The 19,307-nt window shown below is 50.9% G+C and overlaps 5 protein-coding genes across 5 annotated transcripts; 2 read left to right on the top strand and 3 right to left on the bottom strand.

Moving 5' to 3' along the window:
- Positions 1-772: 772 nt before the first annotated feature.
- STEHIDRAFT_160571 (glutamate-cysteine ligase catalytic subunit) lies at positions 773-3,821 on the top strand (the record flags this gene model as incomplete). Its single annotated transcript, XM_007308068.1, has 14 exons — positions 773-922; positions 988-1,112; positions 1,159-1,278; positions 1,333-1,509; positions 1,590-1,729; positions 1,788-1,942; positions 2,036-2,152; positions 2,257-2,404; positions 2,473-2,612; positions 2,674-2,871; positions 2,957-3,268; positions 3,354-3,474; positions 3,538-3,658; positions 3,734-3,821. The coding sequence occupies 14 exons, from the start codon at positions 773-775 to the stop codon at positions 3,819-3,821; spliced, it is 2,112 nt and encodes a 703-aa protein (XP_007308130.1).
- A 477-nt stretch (positions 3,822-4,298) lies between these two features.
- Positions 4,299-6,690, bottom strand: STEHIDRAFT_84313 (phosphoglycerate mutase-like protein). The gene is made up of 10 exons (XM_007308067.1): positions 6,428-6,690; positions 5,961-6,360; positions 5,814-5,902; positions 5,733-5,751; positions 5,391-5,667; positions 5,250-5,325; positions 5,043-5,193; positions 4,932-4,981; positions 4,786-4,871; positions 4,299-4,732 (listed from the first exon to the last, which is right to left on the bottom strand). Exons 1-10 carry the CDS (start codon positions 6,624-6,626, stop codon positions 4,406-4,408), a joined length of 1,674 nt encoding a protein of 557 aa, XP_007308129.1. The 5' UTR covers positions 6,627-6,690; the 3' UTR covers positions 4,299-4,405.
- A 2,469-nt stretch (positions 6,691-9,159) lies between these two features.
- STEHIDRAFT_149282 (uncharacterized protein) lies at positions 9,160-12,798 on the top strand. Its single transcript, XM_007308066.1, has 5 exons — positions 9,160-9,467; positions 9,522-9,765; positions 9,837-9,982; positions 10,079-10,313; positions 10,395-12,798. The coding sequence occupies exons 1-5, from the start codon at positions 9,251-9,253 to the stop codon at positions 12,145-12,147; spliced, it is 2,595 nt and encodes an 864-aa protein (XP_007308128.1). The 5' UTR covers positions 9,160-9,250; the 3' UTR covers positions 12,148-12,798.
- Positions 12,799-12,841: 43 nt separating this feature from the next.
- STEHIDRAFT_63716 (uncharacterized protein) lies at positions 12,842-16,500 on the bottom strand (the record flags this gene model as incomplete). The annotated part of the gene is made up of 17 exons (XM_007307714.1): positions 12,842-13,228; positions 13,304-13,445; positions 13,509-13,602; positions 13,637-13,710; positions 13,782-13,986; positions 14,041-14,140; positions 14,206-14,304; positions 14,372-14,415; positions 14,476-14,729; positions 14,773-14,891; positions 14,958-15,078; positions 15,133-15,432; positions 15,534-15,661; positions 15,726-15,796; positions 15,857-16,007; positions 16,080-16,225; positions 16,347-16,500. The coding sequence occupies 17 exons, from the start codon at positions 16,498-16,500 to the stop codon at positions 12,842-12,844; spliced, it is 2,589 nt and encodes an 862-aa protein (XP_007307776.1).
- Positions 16,501-16,756: 256 nt separating this feature from the next.
- STEHIDRAFT_102424 (uncharacterized protein) lies at positions 16,757-18,033 on the bottom strand (the record flags this gene model as incomplete). The annotated part of the gene is made up of 5 exons (XM_007308065.1): positions 17,835-18,033; positions 17,331-17,763; positions 17,139-17,257; positions 16,959-17,080; positions 16,757-16,883 (listed from the first exon to the last, which is right to left on the bottom strand). Exons 1-5 carry the CDS (start codon positions 17,970-17,972, stop codon positions 16,757-16,759), a joined length of 939 nt encoding a protein of 312 aa, XP_007308127.1. The 5' UTR covers positions 17,973-18,033.
- Between the last annotated feature and the right edge of the window lie 1,274 nt (positions 18,034-19,307).

Below are 19,307 nucleotides of genomic sequence, written 5' to 3'. Positions count from 1 at the left end.
TTGGCTGCGAGTAAAACCAACGAACGATAGGCTAGGGCCACATCTAGACTCGCCCGTTTGGATGAAGAAAAGTACTCTGCCTCCATCTCCTCAAGAAGCAGTGTGAGACTTACCGCGTGAGGGTGATCCGACGTGATTTGTATCTCCCTGGGACCTCTTTTTTGCTTATTCAGTGGCATCGATTACCTACGGCGCCGGCGTGCGCGGGGGTGAGCATGTACAATAATTTTGCCTGAGCCAGACAACGCAATTGTACCGCTCAGTGGATGGCTATCCGTAGGACGTTTGATCCCAGCCACACATACAATCTTCGGCAGCTCTGCAGCAGATCACGGCCAATTGAGCCATGAATCTATTCGCACAGGGTAGAGTCAAGGTGCCTAGATTCCTACGGATAGTACTTTTTTCCTTGCAAAGGATTGAAGCGCCAGAGATTCGCGAGTATGGCGTGTCCCAAGATTTCAAAGGTTGTCTTGCCGGCATCAGCGTCGAAAATGACGAGAAGGCAGGTCAGAGCGGTCGTGGAAGGAAGGAAAAATGGCTTTGTAAAGGACTTTGGAGAAGATAAGATGGATGGTTGCCAGATATTGGGGAACCGTTCGGACAGCCGAAGGGTGTGAGAGCCAAACGCCGAAGGCCACCCTTGTGCTTATACATCAGCTACTTCAATAGGCCCTTTGGGCCACCACCAGCTGGTTTCCACCTCCCACTCCGCTATTCCGCCCTCTGCTTGCGACATCCTCTTTCTTATTATTTTCTATTATTGACTGTCATGGGCCTCTTGTCACTCGGCACACCTCTTCCCTGGGCGGATGCGAAACAATACGCAGACCATGTCAGGCAACATGGTATCACTCAGTTTTTAAATATTTGGGACCGTCTCAAGGATCGGCAAGGGGATGAACTGCTCTGGGGCGATGAGGTGCGCTCTTCTCGGATTTAGATTGCATCTCCACCAATCAGAATGATGTCGAATGTCGTGTGTAGATTGAATACATGGTCATCTCTCTCGATGAGGAGAACAAGAATGCTGTATTGTCTCTCCGGCAGACTGAGATCCTTGCCAAGCTACAGCCGTTGACTAGTGAAATAGATGCGAATACCGATAGCTCGTATGTCTGTTTTTTTTCAGCACTTTGTCTACCTAATATTTCTCAGAGTCTCTGTCCCTACATTTCATCCGGAATATGGCCGGTACATGCTCGAGTCTACCCCCGGCTCACCCTACACTGGTTCCATTCGTGATCTCCTTTCGGTAGAGTCCAACATGCGATACAGGTGAGAGTCAGTCTCAGCCGCACCTATCTTGAGCTTTTTACAATGGCCTTCCAGACGAAATCTTGCTCGCAAACACCTGAAGCCCAATGAGATCCCTATCACATTCACTTCGTTCCCTCGTTTGGGCGTCCCTGGAGTCTTCACCGAACCACCATGCGATCCTGCCGATGCGACGTCTAGTCACAGCCTATTCCTACCGGAGGAGATCACTAATCCTCACGTACGATTCCCGTCAGTAGCCTCAAACTCTTCATGATCCGTGTGTGGCGTTGTCTGCAATCTCACGTGTGGCCCACTTCACACCCACTTAGAACGTTAACGGCAAACATCCGGACGCGAAGAGGATCAAAGGTTGCTATAAACCTTCCGTTATTCATAGATGAGCGTACACCCCGACCATTCGTGGACCCCACTATTCCGTGGCAGCGTAATATATATCCCGAAGATCCCGGTATGCCTTGTCGCCCCTCTTCGTTCATGCTATTGCTGATAGGCACCGGTGCGTTCAGAGGCAAGAAATGGCGCTGCTTTGAACGACCATATATACATGGATGCCATGGGCTTCGGCATGGGTTGCTGCTGCCTACAACTGACCTTCCAATCCTGCAACGTCCAAGACGCAAGACGAATGTATGACGCCCTCGTCCCAATCGGACCTATCATGGTGAACCATCGCGTTACATCACACTTTCGTCATCATTCAATGACCTGAGCCCTTTTTATTTTGCTTTCGTTCACCATCATATCTGTCTTGCAGCTCGCCTTGACTGCAGCGAGTCCTTTGTGGCGCGGGTATATCGCTGACGTCGATTGTCGCTGGAATGTCATCGCAGGATCAGTGGACGATAGAACAGAAGAGGAGCGCGGTCTCAAGGTGCGTGTGATTCTACGTGTCTTCATTCACCTTAATCCTGCACCATGTCCGTCCGCAAGTATTCGTATTGACGGCTGATAGTGTGTATGTTATGATGGTTTTAGCCCTTGAAGGAGAATAAGTTCAGGATTCCCAAGTCTCGTTACGACAGTGTGGATCTGTACATCTCAGAGGAGTGGATGAACCGACCTGAATACAACGACACCGATGCACCTTACGATTCATGTATCTATGACCGTCTGCGAAAGCACGGTGAGTACTCTGGCTTGCTACTTCAAGTTGTGTTTTTTTTGGCTAAATTCTGCGTATTGTTCACTCAGGTCTTGACGATCGTCTGTCCAAGCACATATCCCACTTATTCATCCGTGACCCTATCGTCATCTTCTCCGAAATGATCGACCTCGACGATAACGAGAGCACCGATCATTTTGAGGTTAGACCCCCCTCCGCTCCACCATCTGTCATTTCTTACTTACCGGCGTAAATCAACATCATTATCGATTGGCGTTATCCCTTTTCAGAACATCCAATCCACCAACTGGCAAACCCTCCGTTTCAAACCACCTCCGCCCAATTCTCCCATCGGCTGGCGTGTCGAGTTCCGTACCATGGAAGTGCAACTCACTGACTTTGAGAATGCCGCCTTTGCGGTATTCATCGTTCTGCTCTCACGTGCCATTATGAGCCAGAATCTCAATTTCTACATTCCTATATCTAAGGTCCGTCCCAAGATTTGCTCTTTGAATGAACCCTGGAAACTCATGTTTCTCTTCGCGGTGTTTGCATTACTATGGACACTTTTAGGTGGACGAGAACATGCACAGGGCGCAGATCCGCGACGCCGCACACTCGTCCAAGTTCTTCTTCCGAAAGTCTATCTTCCCCCCTGCGTCTTCCAGAGCATCCACTGCTTCGTCCTCAGGCAATGTGACCCCCATCGACGGTGTTAATGGTATAAACGGACATGTGCATGGAAATGGAAATGGAACCGGAAAGAAAGAGCGTCACTTGAGGAATTGTTTCCCGCCGATCCCACCGCCTGAGGAAGGCCTTCCGAACGGATCTGTGGAGGCGGAGTATGAGGAGATGACCATGAATGAGATTATGAATGGAAAGGTTTGTACCCCCATTACCATTGCCTCCCTCGTTCTTGACCGTCTGATACTCACTAATGGCGATCATTGATTTTCGATTCTTTCAGGGTGACTCGTTCCCTGGATTGATTCCTCTGGTGGAGGAGTTCCTCGGGACTCTGGACGTGCAGGAGCCTGAACGGGAGAAGTTTGCTTCCTATTTGAATCTCATCCGTTCTAGGGCGAACGGTAAGAACACGGCTCTACTTTCTCGGGACGATAGCTCATAGAGAATCTATTTTTTGCGCGTAGGTTCACTGAAGACGCCGGCGACGTGGCTAAGGGAGTTCGTGAGGTCCCACCCTGCGTATAAGTTTGACTCGGTGGTGAGCCAGGAGATTAACTACGATCTCATGGTTGCCCTGGACGAGATGTAAGTACCCTATCCGGCTTTCTATCTATATGCCCTTGATGTGTACTGATCGCCTACTTTTAATCCATTCAATAGCGAACGAGGTGTTCGATCTGCACCCGATGTCCTGCCCTCAGACTACAAAGGGGGCGAAGCTGACCAGGGCTCCCTCGAGAAATACTAGGGACTCAAACACAAATTTCCAGAGGAATCGCCTACGTCTCATTGTTCAAACGACCATCACATCCCACTGTTACACTGTAAGGGTATGTATCATTATTTACATTCTAGGCCCAAGCACTCTACGCCCTGTATGTCCGTCAACCTCCTATCCGTCTCGTCGCTGTCATCCATGCCTCGAAGCCACCACGTAACCACATACATAACCACTAGCTACCAACACCAATCTGTTTCCTGTATTTTTTCTTTCTTTGTGTGGGTTGTATAACGCTCAGGACCCAGAAAGGGGTGGAGCTGGGCCTGCCCTTGAATGTTTACAGGGGGTTAGCCATAGAATCAATGTAAAATCTGACTTTCCATGCTACAGAAGGATACTTCGCTCCTTCACTCGATACGTGCAGTTGACAGAGACCATTTAGTGTCCGATTGTGGGGATCCTTACTACCTGGCCAATCCGCCGGCTGCGTTTTAGAAAGGTAGTGTTTTGGCAAATGTTCACGAACAACAATGACCTTAGGCTCTGGATACAGCATCATAAGTAATCGTATATTTTCTCCGCTCAAGCTCCATCCCATCGTGTTAGTCCCCTCATCTACGCGCACTCGTCGTCGAGTTCTTCAACGCGTCCGGATACCTCCCATCCGTGATAGTGTCCGGGTCCGGAACCGTGTAATTCGCAAAGCAATCAAACTGATAATCAATCTCGTCGATCCGTGCTTGGAGCCCACTAAGGAACTTGTCCAATTCACAGAGACCGTCCTTGTCGCCGGTGTCGCAGCCTTGGATACCGGCGAGCGGGACGACGGCGTCGTTGAGGACGAAACGGATGTGGGTCGGGGTGTCGGAGGCGGGGCAGGAGAGGACTTGGCCGACCATGTTGGCGGCGAAGGGTGAAAAGGTCGGGGTTATCCATGTCTGTATTGTGGCAGTGAGCGGTCACGGAATGAACGAAAAAGTGGGATGCTGACCTGCCCATCCTGGATATGGTCCGTTGGAAGCGGGCCGGGTGCAGAGAAGTAGGTCAGGTTCATCGCAGTGAGAATCGCGCTGATGACTGATGGGACACGACGATCAGCCAACATCAGACGATAGTGGTCATACAGATGAGACATACTGGTGTCGTGAGAGGCATCAACAAAGATGGGCTGGTACAGAGGGAAAGTACTGTGCAAAACCAGGAGTAAGTAGGACAGTATTTCCTGAGAATCTATAACCTCAAACTCACACGTTCGACGAGACGATCGTCTCGTTGACCGAGGTGGCAAATGTGGTGATACGTGTTTGAGTCAAGCGAGAGACAAGCTCTTGAAGCCAACCAACGCCCTGGGCAGCCACTGCAGGGTTTCCCGGGCCATAGACGTACCAGAATTGCAAGTCTAAGGGACTCAGATTAGAGGAGAGAGCGATGAGTGCACCTTCGGAGATCACGCACCCAAATAGTACTCGAATTGCTTCCACTCTTCCTCCGTAAAGACGGAGCAGAAGCTTGAGTAGCCAAGGGCAACAGTCTACGTGTACGATGTTAGAAAGAGCAGCATACAGATAAACTCCATTGTTGAATATCCGCTCTTACCTCGTACGCACAGGTCTCTTGCATGCCGGTGATGTAGGAGGAGGTCAAGTTGAAGCCGGTGATGTACTGCGAGAGTCTCTCGATGATAGGAGCCGTGTAGATATCAGCCCATTTATCTGCCTGATCGAATCCGTAATTGGCAACATCATTGTTTGCGTTGTCGCATGCATTCCAAGAAGCCAGAGTACTGTTGAAGCCGGTATCTTCAATCTCGATCACTTCATGATAGCTGTCCTGGTAAGCCTGGACACCGAAAAAGCCTGCTGTAAATTGCAAACTGGACGTGAGAGCAGTCAGTTTGTGAACAAAGTTACATCTAGATGGAGAATAAAATAAACATACGCGGAATCTACCATGCGGGCTGCCAGTGAGAAAGAAATGTCAGCAAAAGTGCGATCGAGTAAAGGTAAGGCGCCTACATACCTTCCGAAGTAGTCCTCCATACAGGGAAGTCATTAAATCCCTTCAGTAACTCGCCATATCTGACTCTGAACCCAACTCCCAAAGAATACCTATTGCCCACAGAAATCTGTCAAGATATGTACAGGGCATAGACACAAGCAACCTCACAATTCCTCGCGACCAAACGGTGTCAGGAGCTCACCGCCAAGCTTATAAGTCCAAGTGCTCAAGAACTCAAGGGGACCGGTAACGTTAACAGTGGCCGTAGCATTCTGTAAAGCGGCAGCGAACTGCGCGGGAGCAGCACCAGTCGTTGGATAACGAGCGCCATGTCGGTGAATGAGATGTGCCTGGGTAAGCGAACAACCCTCTGGAATCACCGCAGAAGACTCGTTGAGGCCAAAAGTGCCGGCATCGAGAGACCACATCGGAGAGAGGTTTCCCCAGCTCCGTTCGACGTTGAATGTTGTGCCCTTGTGGTCTTCCGTGTCTGGGCGTGTGAGGGGGAATATGCTGTCGACTTTTGCGAGAGCAGTTGCGGTCGCGATGGCCTCGGCCTCATCTCCCGCTACAGAACAACGCGTTCAGCCAGGTCAAAGCGACGCGTCAAAGAGGACAAGAAGGGTCGCGCTTACTCGGCGTAGGCCCAGCGTGGCCAACCACGCTCGCGTAAGGGTAATTTGGGTCGGGAATAGTGATCGTAGCATTGGGAAGGTATGCAAACGACGTCGACGCGCCCGCATAAGACGATAGGCTAGCACGAGGAACGTTATACGCTCCGGCTAGATGAATAGCAGTCGCAGCGACGAAGACGAGACGCGTGAACTGGAACATAGTGTCGGTCGCGAATGGTCGTGTCGTACTAGACGGCCTCTATCGACTTTGAGGGCGAAGGCTTGGGGCGACGCACGACTCGCGGGACGTGTTGAACTTCTACATTTATATCCTCATGATCATGCTGTCAAATGATGGGTAGCGTACGCGTGCAGGAAAATGTGATGCCCCATTTGTTCGGCATCTCGAATACCTATCGTCGTCATCGAACGCAGCGGCCAAACGGTGCACACGAGCACTCAGTCTTCTGAATCCTTCTATACGAGCGCGGTAGTTTATCAGCTTTATCAAGACCACCCTCAAATGAGTCACGGTACCTGACTATATCCTCGAATGAAGCCACGAGATCTCTACCAATAAAAGGGACTCTGTATCCGGGATTCCTCCGGAATTTCGTGGGCACGACTGAACGATTGTAGCGGTGAAACGAGACGCAGTGCGATCAACGCTCTGTTCCTTGCTGAGGATCTTAAGCCTACAGCTATGATATCATCGCAATCTGTCAATGTTCCAGCAAATCCACCCGTTGAACCCGTTCGTATTTATCAACCGTTGCCGCTCTGATGCGCAAGAAAGAAATGAAAGAAAAAAAAATTGCGGAGTTAGGAACCCGTGTCGAGACGATTGATGGGGATAGGGGAGAGAAGCACGGTAGCACTGTATACGCATGTGCTGAGTTCTATTTCTTGGACCTTTACGCAGCTGTTCTATATCATTATGCAGCCTACGGCGATCTCTGCTCCGAGCCGCTTGGAAGCAGTTGGAAGCATATCGTTCACTGAGGAAGTTACCTGAAACACGAATAGCCCGCTTGAAGCTTTGAAAAGTCGAGATGGAAGAAGTGGAAACTCGAGACGTGAACTTCGAGCGGGAGCTTGATGTAGAGAAACTTCTGGTCCGCTACTTCCTCCGGGCGTCAGTTCAGTGTTGTTCACCACAGCAACATCTCCTTATGTAACATTTTTCGAGCTTTATTATCCACAGGCCAGCGCACCCAGATGGATTCAAAAGGTACTTACTTCACCATATGCAGAGTGTTTATTGCCGACCATCACGGTGCCACTTTCCTTCCAGCTAACGGTGTGGCCTTCTGTGTCTGTAAAGAGCGGGAGCAATTTGGAGACATGATGAGGAGAAGACATACCACAAGTGAGAGAAAGATAGATGCGTGTTTCATCCCCTCGGTGAAGTGAGTGGTGGGAATAGTCTACGGAATGAAGTAAAGGCTGGTGGAACATCAAAAATCTGACCCGGCATGTAGTGAAAAAATGTCACCATACAAAGGATACATGAAGCGAGAGCGGCCGACCGGTCAACAGACTTTTGCCGACTCACAGAAATATCGCTCGACATCACGAAGCGTATTTCCTGCGTCCCGAAAGGTAGTGATCATATCCGACACATCACGGACCGCAAACGGACTCGGTGTTGAGCGAGAATGGGCACTCCGCAACCATCATCAGGCGGACAATCTTTGCCACAGCAGAAAGACGCTTGTCGGAGCGCGACCAGGGCACTTTGCTCAGTGTATCAAGACGGTTTCGTGCACCAAACGGTACTAGTCCTAGTGAGGCGCTGGGATGTCACCCGCCCGAGTCAAACGGATATGCCCTGACACAAGAAAGAAATATGGTAGCTGCCAACTAAAGGAGGGTAATGAGACATACATACGTACCTGAAGAGGCACTGAACATCAAGAATTGTCTCATAACCTTTGATGGAGTCAGTTTTGATACTAGTCCTGGGCGGGATTGTCGACCAAGTGTAAGGAACATGGATAGTGCACGTATGGAACCAACTTGGAAATGTCGGAGCCCTCGAGATCAAGATTGTATAAAGTAACATGTACAAGAATATGACCAGTCTTCTTTGTTGGCTGTGCAATCGATAGTGGCGTGCACTAAAAACACCACTTGGAGGAGCAGGTGGGAGTATGATGGCAGAGGTAGATGCGACTACGTAGACTCGCAGAACGACAGTCGCCGGTATAGACTTCTCAAGCTCGATACACATGCTCAAACTCGATGCTTGGAAGTTGACCAGGGGTTCATAGCCGTGCATATTCAGCGGCGGCCGAGATGCAAGCACAGTATAGCACAGAACAATGTAGTCCGAGTGAAACGAAAGGTCTGCACTGAAGGACGGTGGCCCGTTACGATTGGTAGCGATTTAAGGATGATGAGGCCCTTCGGCTGTGGCCACGGCGGAGATAAGATAGTAGAAAGAAGCAAGCGTTGCCCGCTCAACTGGATCTCGTTCCTCAACAGGACTGGTCCAGCCAACCGCGGCAACTTCGATGAAGAGTAACAAATGAACGCCTCCCGCTGATGATGTGGGTGAGAGTTGTCTCAGATCTGCATCGAAGGATTCCGTGTTTTTCCAGGCTTTCCCCCTCGAGGTCTCCCGATTCTGACCCGAATTCGCCTCGTTGTGTGACACTATTCGTGGCGCCTATTCTCGCTAACCCCATGCTGCCCTTATGATTTCACATTACCCAGCGACCTTTTTACGTTCGGCACAGTCTCCTCTTCTTTCTCCTCTTCCACCATCTCCTCATCGACGGGTCTTCCCTATCCTTTTGTCCCTTGAGTACCCATCGCCTCAGGGACTTGTATTGTTCATGGATGGCTGAAACCTTCCAGATTGTCATAGATGATACTTCACCGAATCTATCCTATTTCCCATTCTCCGACACGCTCAATGGCATCCCGGACCTCGCTGCCGGCTGGAATCCTTACTTTACAGACTCGGGCTTCCCCTCGTCGTTGGGTACGCAGGGTAATGGCAGCAGTCTCCACCTCACCTCATTCGATGGAGCTGCGTTCTCTTTCAACTGGACTGGTGAGTGATGCTTGCACGGTCCACATGTTGTTACGGTAAGTACATGTGCAATAGGGAGTGGCGTCCAAATCTTCGGGAACCGGTCCTCATCCGCCACTTATGATCTACGCCTCGACGGCCAAACAAATTCATCTATATCGACATTCTCAGCACTGGATCCGACTCTACTCGCGTCCTACGACGACCTCGACAACGAAGACCATACTCTAACACTCATAGTTCGCAATCCAAGCAACTTATCATCCACCCTGATTGCCATCGACCGAGTTGCCATCTCTGTTCCATTAGGTTCACCGAAGTACGTTCGCGCTCCTTGTCTTGATGAGATTCGCAGTCCGCCGAAGTCGGCTTCTGATGATGTTCGCACAGCTCGACTGTCTCTAATGTCGTTACAACAGACACCCATCTTTCGTTTGTCGGCGAATGGTCGTTCGAACAAAACGCCCTCACATCGGATGACGCTACCTTTCACACGACCTCAAATAAAGGAGATCAAGCGTTCTTTAATTTTAGTGGTACGGCTTCCCGTTCCGTGCAAAAGCAATGCGCCTAACGTTGAGACCTTGTCTCGGCCTGATGTCTTTCATTCTTGTTCCTTACATCTCCTACAGGCTCTGCCGTCTCTATATCCGGGTTTCGTGATATAGGGTCGGGTAACTACACGGTACAGCTCGATGATGAGGTCTACAGCTTAAACGGAAAATCGTCATGGAAAGAAGCCACCCAGCTCTTTTTCAAGACAGGACTGAATCCCGCGGTCTCACATCAGCTGACCATTACGAACGCTGAAGACGGCTTGCTTGCTGTCGGTGCCATCAACGTAACTACTGTTTCTGGTATCCCCGCGTAAGCACCGCCATCATACTTCCGGGCGCCCAGGATCCATTTAAACACCCTAGGCTTTGAGCTCACGATGTTTTTGCCCAGAATGAACTCTTCCTCTCATGGCCTTGGTGGAGGGACCATCGCAGCCATCGTTGTCGCGTGCGTCCTCGGGTTCTTGGTAACCTGTGCACTTCTCTTTCTTTTCCTACGTCGTCGGCGCGCCATTCGCTCTCGACAGTCCCGTTCGCCAACCCACCCAAGCTCCGTGCTTGACATCGGGCGGGGGAGCTTCCACGACGACGAGCCAAAGGACAAGAGTCCAGCGCATGCGAGTCTAAGCTTCACGCTTGAGCTCCCGATCACCAACCGACCTCCGACAAACTCACAGCGGGCCTACTCGGAGGATTTGGTACAACCCATTCCGCGCAGCCCGACGGTATCGTTGAAACGCTCGCAAGGCGCGCATGCGCGCGATTCCAGTCTAGGCGCACTTTTGTCTGATGCCCCTGCGGATAACCTACTCCCCGAAGTAACATCTCACAGTCCATTCCGACCAGATCTTAATATCGAGCCCCGAAAAACCCATATTGTTCCCACCGTTGCACTGTCTCCTCGAAATTCACAGGCAGGACCGCCGCCAATCGCACCATTACCTCCCATTCCCACCGTTAATGTCGTCGCAAGCTCGCCAGCCCACTCCCAGCCCGTTCCCGACGAAGCTGACAACTCAGAAACCATCTTTTCCTTCCTCGACATCTCCTCTTCTGGTTCTCCTTCCATTCATCAATCTCCTGCACAGCGTTCGTCCTCGTTATCATCGTCATCGGTCTCTGCGCGGCAGAACCGGGCGAGCCACCTCAGTCAATCGAGCTCGCTATACGCACCGAACAGGCCCATCAGTTATGCACCTGATCGGCCTATATCACTTGGATTTGCGTTTGATTACCATCGTAGTCTTCCCGCGCCGTTACCCACAATTCCAGCAGCCCCTACACCCGTAGGCTCACCGGTTGGTCGTCCAACCTCAAATGTGGCGCCGGGTCCTGTCTTTCCCATTCGACCCTTACCGCGAATACCAGCGCCTGCAGCTGGAGAGGATGCGGTGCAGCCACCACAGTCTGCGCCTCTTTTGCAATCTGACCAGACTCCGCCCAGCCTCCGCGTCGAGACAGAACACATCCGCCCGCGAGCACGACATCGTTCGATGTCCGCTTCAGGAGCGTCCGTGTCTGGTCTCGCCACTAGCAGCGGCAACGGCACAGGCAACACTGCTGGAAACATTTTTCTTCGCAACCTCTCCCATCTCCATCCTCCTTCGGCCAACATTGGCATCTCGCCCACTGACAGCATCCCAGCCACTGTATCGGATATTCATTTCAGACACGAGGACTCCGAACCAGACTCCGACGACATCACACCTTCGCCGGAAGGTGATAGGATGGGTGGTTCACATCGCCCGCCTCACCCACCCCTACCCCAAAGGGCTTATGCCTCACCATTCATCGTGCAGAAACTCTTCGGAGATCAAATCGCCTTCGGCAGGAGCCCTGGTCAAGCGTCTACGGCAGCTACGGGTGTTTCATCGGGGTCGTCGACTGTTTTACCGGACATCGCTAGCCTAAGGAGGTTGCCACCAGTTACCGGTTCATCACTGGGTCGTGGCCATGAACGAGGTCAAAGTTTGCCGACGCTTGGTCCGGTATCGTACAGTCCTGGGATGGGACGGGAGCCGCAGTCAGCGAGAGAGCAGCCACAAGCGAGGGTAAGGAGTCAAATTCAGGAGGAGGAAGGAGAAGAGGTGTCGCCGCAGCTAAGGTTTGCACCGGGGTTGGGTAGACCCAGTGGGAGACGGTGAGGAAGGCTGCCACGCATGACGGTAGCACGCGGCCGTGGGTGGACTACGAATGATCTCTGCATGCCATCCTTTCGAACAGGTTTCGAGAATTGCTATCTTCTTCATGAACATTGCGGCCACGGACGAAGATGTTTTTGTTGTACCATACGGACCAAAAGTCCTTCATTTTTGCTTCTCCTACTGCATCTTTGTGTCCCGCTTTCGAGTTCAGTGTTGTTGCTAATGTCGGTGATCACACACTGCCTACAGTTCTTTTCTTGTCGTATCTCTGCATTTTGATTTACTCTTTCATCTATCAACCATTTTCACTTCATACCCAACCCCACATTTATGGATTTGCTTTCGACGATGCTCTGATCCAGAGACACTCATTCCCTTGCGTTGCTCGTGCATGTGTCCATACGCTCCTTCGCTTTTCGCAAGTGTTCCAGTCCACTTCTACTTCTTTTCGATTTTTGGGCTTCGCGGTTTGACCTATCTGTAGTGTACATTGTACGATATTATACTTGGCGGTGTATGGCCGTTCGAGCAGCTGAGTGTAGCACATCTAAAATTCTTCCTTGCATTCATCGATGCCCAGAGCTTGCAAGCAACTTACTCATGCGATTCCAAGCGGGTATCTATTTGAATCCAAATCCGTTTACATGCAGCAACATCCTGCTACCTCCTGTCGTGCCTGCTGCCACAGTCCACACTACTGCGGCGCCGTATCCCTCCTCAACCCGAAACTCACAAACCTCCTGAAATCTGAGAATACCTTCTGCTCCCCCCTCAACGGAGTCTCCGCCCCACTCCCAGGTCCCAACCCAGTCGGCGTCAACGCACCCGGAGGCGGCGATACCATCCCCGATTCACCGGAATTCACCAATAAGCCAGGCAACGAGACTCGAGAGCCTCCTGGGCTGGTCATATTTCCTAATTGACTGAAGGCGTGTATTTGGGATTGTTGCGGGTGGGGGTCCATGTCGAGCGAGGTGAGGAAGGAGGTTTGTTCTAGTTCAGGCTTAGTGGAGGTGATGGTCACAAAGGAGTCTAGGAGGTCGTTTTGAGCGGCGCGAGTGGTGCCTTTTAGATCCAGGATCTGAGGTAGAGAAACATGAAGAACCGTCTCATAAGGTCTTGCAGCACGGACAGGGGAAACCCGAGTACTGCGTACCTTTTGGAAGTTGGAGAACGAAGCATCGCCGATGAGCAGTGTGTAATTCAGAATAAAGCCTTCCGCAGGGTCTTGCGGCGTCACAATGACCTTCAGCAGAGCCTCTAGCCGCTGCGAACTCTTTGTAACGCTCCGGGTGTACCTGCCGAAACATCGTGCCACATTGAGCTCCAATAATCAAAAGCTCGATCAACACATGTCTTACCCCGCCGTAACCAATGTATCGCCTGGTAGCTTCAATAGGCAGGTCTTCAGCACAGCCAAGTCAATGAGGAGCTGCACACCAGTTGTGACGTGAGCTAGGCGCAAAAATGCAATCGAAATCGGAACGACCCACCTGCTCAGCTCCATTCTCCTTCAGCGGTCGACTCTTCACAAGTGAGTTTGTGAACTTCGCCATCACCAAGCTGTCAAAAATCATCACCACATCATCAGTGTATCAGTCAGCGGAAAAACACAAGGGAGCACGAGAACACACCTAGCCGCCTTATCGAAGAAATTCCTCAGATACTTTTTGCCTTCTACGAGGGGTTTCACCGTCTCGCTGACCATGTCCAGAGCCCGAGCCAGCTCATCCACAAACGGCGACGGGCCAGTAACATCTGTGCCCCAGGGCGTGCGGGTGAGGGTATTGAGGGAAGGATCGATGGCTACTTCAAGTTCACGGAGCAAAAGGAGGATAGCTGATGATGCAACACTGTTGGAGTGATGCTAATTAGACACATTTTAAACGAGACTGATGGCAGGGGCATGCCTGATGAAAAGGTCGCATTCCGCTTGGAATGATATTTTCTCCTTATACTGAGGTGCCACCTTCGAACGCAATTTCTCCTCGAGCTATAAAACCACCGCCACATCAGCCCAACCCTGTTCATGGTTGGTAAAGATAAAGAAGCACCGACCTCTTGCGCTGTTGTCTGACAGTAATCGGCCGTATTGATGAGAACACACGCGTTCTTGACCTCGTTGGGATCGAATCGAGTGTCCATTGAGCGTCGGCCCTGTTGTGGCGGCCTGCCATTATTGACGGACAGATTGGCAGACGTTGACTTGCCGCTCAGGGTGAACAGGGAGAGCAACATACCTCTTTCTGTTAGCTACCAATACTTCCTCTGCGAGACAAGATCAGGGCTTTAAAAACACAATGGGTTCAAAGGTGACACCGAACTCACCAGCGTAGACTCTCAACCACTTCCTAAACACTTCACACAGATCAAACAGCGGCTTTCCAGTTGAGAGCATGGCACATCCCTCCAGCGTTTGTCCATAGAAATAAAACAGCTCAGTCGATGATGGCAGAACGGCAGCCGCTCCCTCCTCGTCATCTCCGTTGTTCTCTGGCCCAGCAGACAGTTGAGTATCGAGGGATGTCCGAGCCGGCGGTTTGGAGGAAGATCGATGAGGGGCAAGCATGTCTGAGATGGATCTGCAAGGGAGCGCTAATAAGGGACAAGTTCACCCGAGTGGACGGGAGAACTGGCCTGTCTTGTGCATCGACATACACGCCCATGTGTGGTTCAAATGCGGCGCTTATTGGTTGAGCAGGCCGTGTGGGGGTCGATGAGAAAGCCTGTATTATTTCGCTGAACTACGGATAGCATCCGTTAATTTGTGAAAAAGGTGTCTGAGGGACGTATTTAAAGTACAGACTCACAGGGACAGCAAACTTCCTCGCCATCGAGTTCTCAAAATCTTTCGTCTGCTGCAATGCGTCCAAAAGCATGGCTACAGTCAAGTCCTTGCCCGCCTTGCTCAACAGAGCTGCCATATCATCCCTGAACTCGATGGACTGTCAATGTCAGGATCTCAGCACACGTAAATCAACGCACCTGGTAACCTCCGTGAAGCCCTGCACAAGAGCCCATCCAACCCTCCACTCTTCCTTGAACCCTCTCCCAAGACCACCCTCGTGTGTACTCAATACCCGTCTAAACCAGGCGAATCTCCGGCTCACATTATCCAATTGTCCAGCCTCGTCCGTCAATCGAAATACGCGTCGGTATTCGGCGAGGAGAAGGGAAACATAACGGGATGTGAGGAAAGCGCGGACGTCTTCGCCTAGAATATCAGCGGTGGAACAGGCGGCAAGGAGGGTGGCAGGTTTTGGAGCGGCAGGGGTTTGTAGGTAACTTCAGAATACACAAAGATTAATATGGGAACATGCGTGGAAGGGTGATTGGAGGAATATTGTGTGGCGCAGGTAAGGAAATAGGTATATGATGGAGCGTACTAGGTATCAAAGTCTGCTTCAAGCAGGGTTCGGATTGCGCCCTGAACTTCTTGTATACGTTTCCACAGTTGCGCTATCCGGGGGACCGAGGTATACGGTTTGAACGACGCAGAAATCTGCTTCACAGCCTGTACAACGTATGTCAGTCCGAATGTGCGCCACACAAGTGCAACATCAAGAGCGACGACGTACGGCGAGACTCTCCGTGATTTCATGGTACTTCTTGTCTTTAATGTAGTCGTCCAGCTGTGAAAGAGCATTGACTGTACGGATTCTCCGTTAGAAAGCAAGAATCGGGCAGGGAGAGTGCACCGGAAGCGCACCGAGCATCTGCATCCTCTTCAGCGTCGTCATACTCAGAATAAGATTCTTCTTCGCCAAATCCAAAACCTGAATGTCCTTAGTGATATTTCGGACGATGGCCTCTGACTCCGTGGCCTTCTCTCTGATACGAGACATCTGGCCTAGTAGATCCTGCACAGGTTCCGACAACCAAATTGTTCATTTGCGTTGTTACGGTATGAACTAGCAAGAAAGGAGGCGCACTGAGATCATCTCCTGAATGAGCTGCATCCTCCCCGGATCCTGTTGCCGTGTTAACTCGTCCTGCAATGCAGCAATCTCATCTTGCAGCGCCATTTCATCCTTCGCGAGCTGGGCCTGGACGGCATCTATCTGCGCCAGCGAGGCCTCTGTATATTATGGACCCAGTATGGAGTTTAATGCCAGAGGATATTTGAGTTGAGAACGACGCCCATGAACTTGACTAGTCAGTCTTGATACGCAAGGTTATGAAGGACGTGGGATGCTGACCATCGGGAAAGTAAGAGTTGAGGATGTCGGTAGTACTCAAGTCATCAGAGAGTGTATCTAAAGGATCACTGTCTGGGCCCGGTTGAATTTCAAGAATACGCTGGATGGATAATATGAGCTCTGGTGGGAGCTCGTCATGGTGTTGGCGGTACATGGAAGAGTTCAGGCACATTATGGACGGTCAGTGACCGACTGCACACCCAGACGCGACGCGTTGGTACCGGTGGCGCCGACGGTGAGGGCCACCCGTTTTGGGCCACATGCCTTCGCCACTCAGTACTCAGTTCTCGGGAGTTATCTGAATGGTACGGTCTCGTTCAAACTCGACGACGGGCTCTTCTACTGGGACGAACAAAAGTCTGGTACTAGAAGAAAAGCAAGCAACCCCACAGCGCAAGAAAAACACCAAATCATCCTGGTCCTATTCCCTTCAAGTCGCTCATAGCTTTCTGCACTTCCAGTCTCTCCAATACAGCTCTATGCAGACTCGACTTTTGCCTCCCCTTACTCTTCTTAGTCTTTCCCTCAGCGGCACCACTACTACCCACTCCTATTCCTTCTGTAAGGTTTGTACTCGACGGCGAGATACCGCTGGATTCAGTCACATTAGACGAACCAGCTGCTGAAGGAGATGCGGATGCAGATGTCTGTGTTGGGCCAATGGACGAATGGGGTGCAGATGATGTCAGGTGAGAAGGAACAATAATTGGTGTTGGGCGAGGTGGAGGTGGCCACTGTAGCCATAGCAAACGGATGAGCTTCAGCTGGGCAAGAAAAAAGGAAAATACTCACACCGCGGCGAGGCTGGTTGAAGTGCAAAGCTGCCCATGGCGGGTGGTCTTTCTCTAGTCGTATGATATGGTCTTCGAGGTACTGCAGACGATATAATAAAGATACTGGCGGCGAAGGCACTGTACAAAGATTAGATCATAAAAGCTGTTCAATTAAGATATTCTGAGAGGAGACAGTGCAGACAGAACGCACCATATCTCACTGCCAGATGCGTCTCCAAGTTTTTCAATCTTTCGTCCAAAGGCGGGTAACGCTCAGGTGTCACAGACTCCTTCCCATCCGCCCCCACCCCGACGCCCATATCCGCACTCACATCCTCGCCTGCTTCACATTTCGTAGCATCCAAACCTGAAGCATTACCCGAAGTATTTGCATTTGCATTTGCGTTCGTCGTCCTCCTCAAAGGTCCCTCCTCGTTCTTTGCTATGTCATATTTCATCATGACGTCCCTGTTGATCGGCTTTGCATCGGTGCGTGCACATGAGCCCGTGTTGAGTGAGGACGGGCCAGGTGTCCCATCAATACGACGCCGTTTAGAAGGATGCGGATATAGAAACTCAGAACGATTGGAGGAATCGTTTCGTAGTCGGTTACGCGCGAGTAGTTGCGATATAGATTTATTGACCTGCCAATTCGAAGATAAGTCACAATAACGAAACAGGTTTCGAATACTAGCGCGCAGATGAATATACGTACGGAGGACTGGGTACGAGGTTGGGCACCTGGTGTGGAATGGATGTAGTCGAGCTTGCGCTCGTCAAGTGGTCTTTCGGACTGAAATTTCGCCTCGCCGTCCTCTTTGGCTTCTGGACCAGGCAGTGGTTGCATGGGCATGCTCTCTCCTTCGTCTTGTTTCTCTTCATCCGTAGAAGCACCCTCGAGCTTCAGAAGTCTCTATACCGCGCATCAATCACTGAGGATCATTGTTCGCGCACATCCCGGTGATAAAAACCAAAGATACGCACCGTCAAATTTGTGTGCAGCTCCCTCAAAGCTGACGGAACCTCTTTAGCCTCCCACTCGGGGTTCAGAACCATCATGTCTGCCTCAAAACCGTGCTTGGCCTGCGTTAATCCAGCTCTGGTAAAGAAAGAATATATGGCAGCGTCCCAGTCCTTGGACAGTTCTAGCGGCGGAGGTGATGGTATTGGGGTTTTTGAAGGTGCAGGAGCCTGTATCTCCGGCAAAGAAGGTTGAGGAGTGTATGTTTGTGGTGCGAATGGAGATTGAGTGTAGTATGATTGGGAGTATGGTTGGGAGTATGGTTGATTCTGCGATTGATCTTGTAATGGAGGATGAGAGGGAGCATAAGGGCGTGATTGGCGAGCTTGCAGTTGTTGGTAATACTGTTGATACTGCTGCCATTGCTGGGCCTGGTATGACTGTGGTTGTTGATAATTTGACCCATGATCGTATGAATTCGCAGGCCCAGTAGACGACCATGATGATGGTACGGTCGAGCTACCACTATGAGACCAATTTGTAGGATAATTGTAGTACGAAGCCTGAGTGTTTGGGGGAGCAAGATGCTGATACGACGGGACGTGTGCGGTGACACTGGGCTGCTGCGATATCTGCGGTTTAGATGACTGAGGAGATTGGCTGGTATTTGAAGGTCCAGCATCTGAGGGTGGAGGACCCTCCATCGCACTCACACGAAGGTCAAGAGAGAAGGAGCAAATACTTACACGCGTTTGGTTTGCGCGAAATTCAAAATACGCGGTCACGTGCGTAATATCCTTTCAAAGCAGATCTGCATACTTGCATACGCCTATCATCATGTAACAAACCAGGGCTGGGCCCTTGACAGTTATATCGAGGTTGAATTGCGGGATGCGACCCACCGTGCACGCACTTGCAACTGGTAACTCATATGTGTGGCGGTGACATCGTCACCGACGGCGAAGAGCAGACATGCAGAAGCAGAACGGATGTCGAAATAAGTTATGATAAATTCAGTGTCGATTCCCAGCAGAATAAGTTAGACCCAGCGAGACCACATAATAGAACAAGTACCCCAACCCAATAGATTACCGCTTAACATAAACTTCGAATCCCTGGTGCTCGGAGTCGGATGTTTTCAAACTGTCCATCATGCTCTTCAGCATTGAGCGTACTGCAGAGAGATAGGGGTATCAGCGTCTACATTTCTGACAGAAGGTGAGATTG

Source organism: Stereum hirsutum (assembly GCF_000264905.1).
Source record: "Stereum hirsutum FP-91666 SS1 unplaced genomic scaffold STEHIscaffold_14, whole genome shotgun sequence".
Taxonomy (NCBI): Eukaryota; Fungi; Basidiomycota; class Agaricomycetes; order Russulales; family Stereaceae; genus Stereum; species Stereum hirsutum.
The sequence above is the reverse complement of the archived record's forward strand: the minus strand, read 5'-3'. Positions and strand labels throughout refer to the sequence as shown.

Coding starts and splice junctions, on each gene's coding strand:
- STEHIDRAFT_84313 (XM_007308067.1), bottom strand. CDS start 6,626: ATGTTCCAGTTCACGCGTCTCGTCTTCGTCGCTGCGACTGCTATTCAT. Junction 5,326..5,390: donor AAGAGACCTGTGCGTACGAG/GTAAGAGCGGAT, acceptor TCGTACACGTAG/ACTGTTGCCCTTGGCTACTC. Junction 4,733..4,785: donor ACCATATCCAGGATGGGCAG/GTCAGCATCCCA, acceptor GCCACAATACAG/ACATGGATAACCCCGACCTT.
- STEHIDRAFT_149282 (XM_007308066.1), top strand. CDS start 9,251: ATGGCTGAAACCTTCCAGATTGTCATAGATGATACTTCACCGAATCTA. Junction 9,766..9,836: donor GTTCCATTAGGTTCACCGAA/GTACGTTCGCGC, acceptor ATGTTCGCACAG/CTCGACTGTCTCTAATGTCG. Junction 9,983..10,078: donor AGCGTTCTTTAATTTTAGTG/GTACGGCTTCCC, acceptor CATCTCCTACAG/GCTCTGCCGTCTCTATATCC.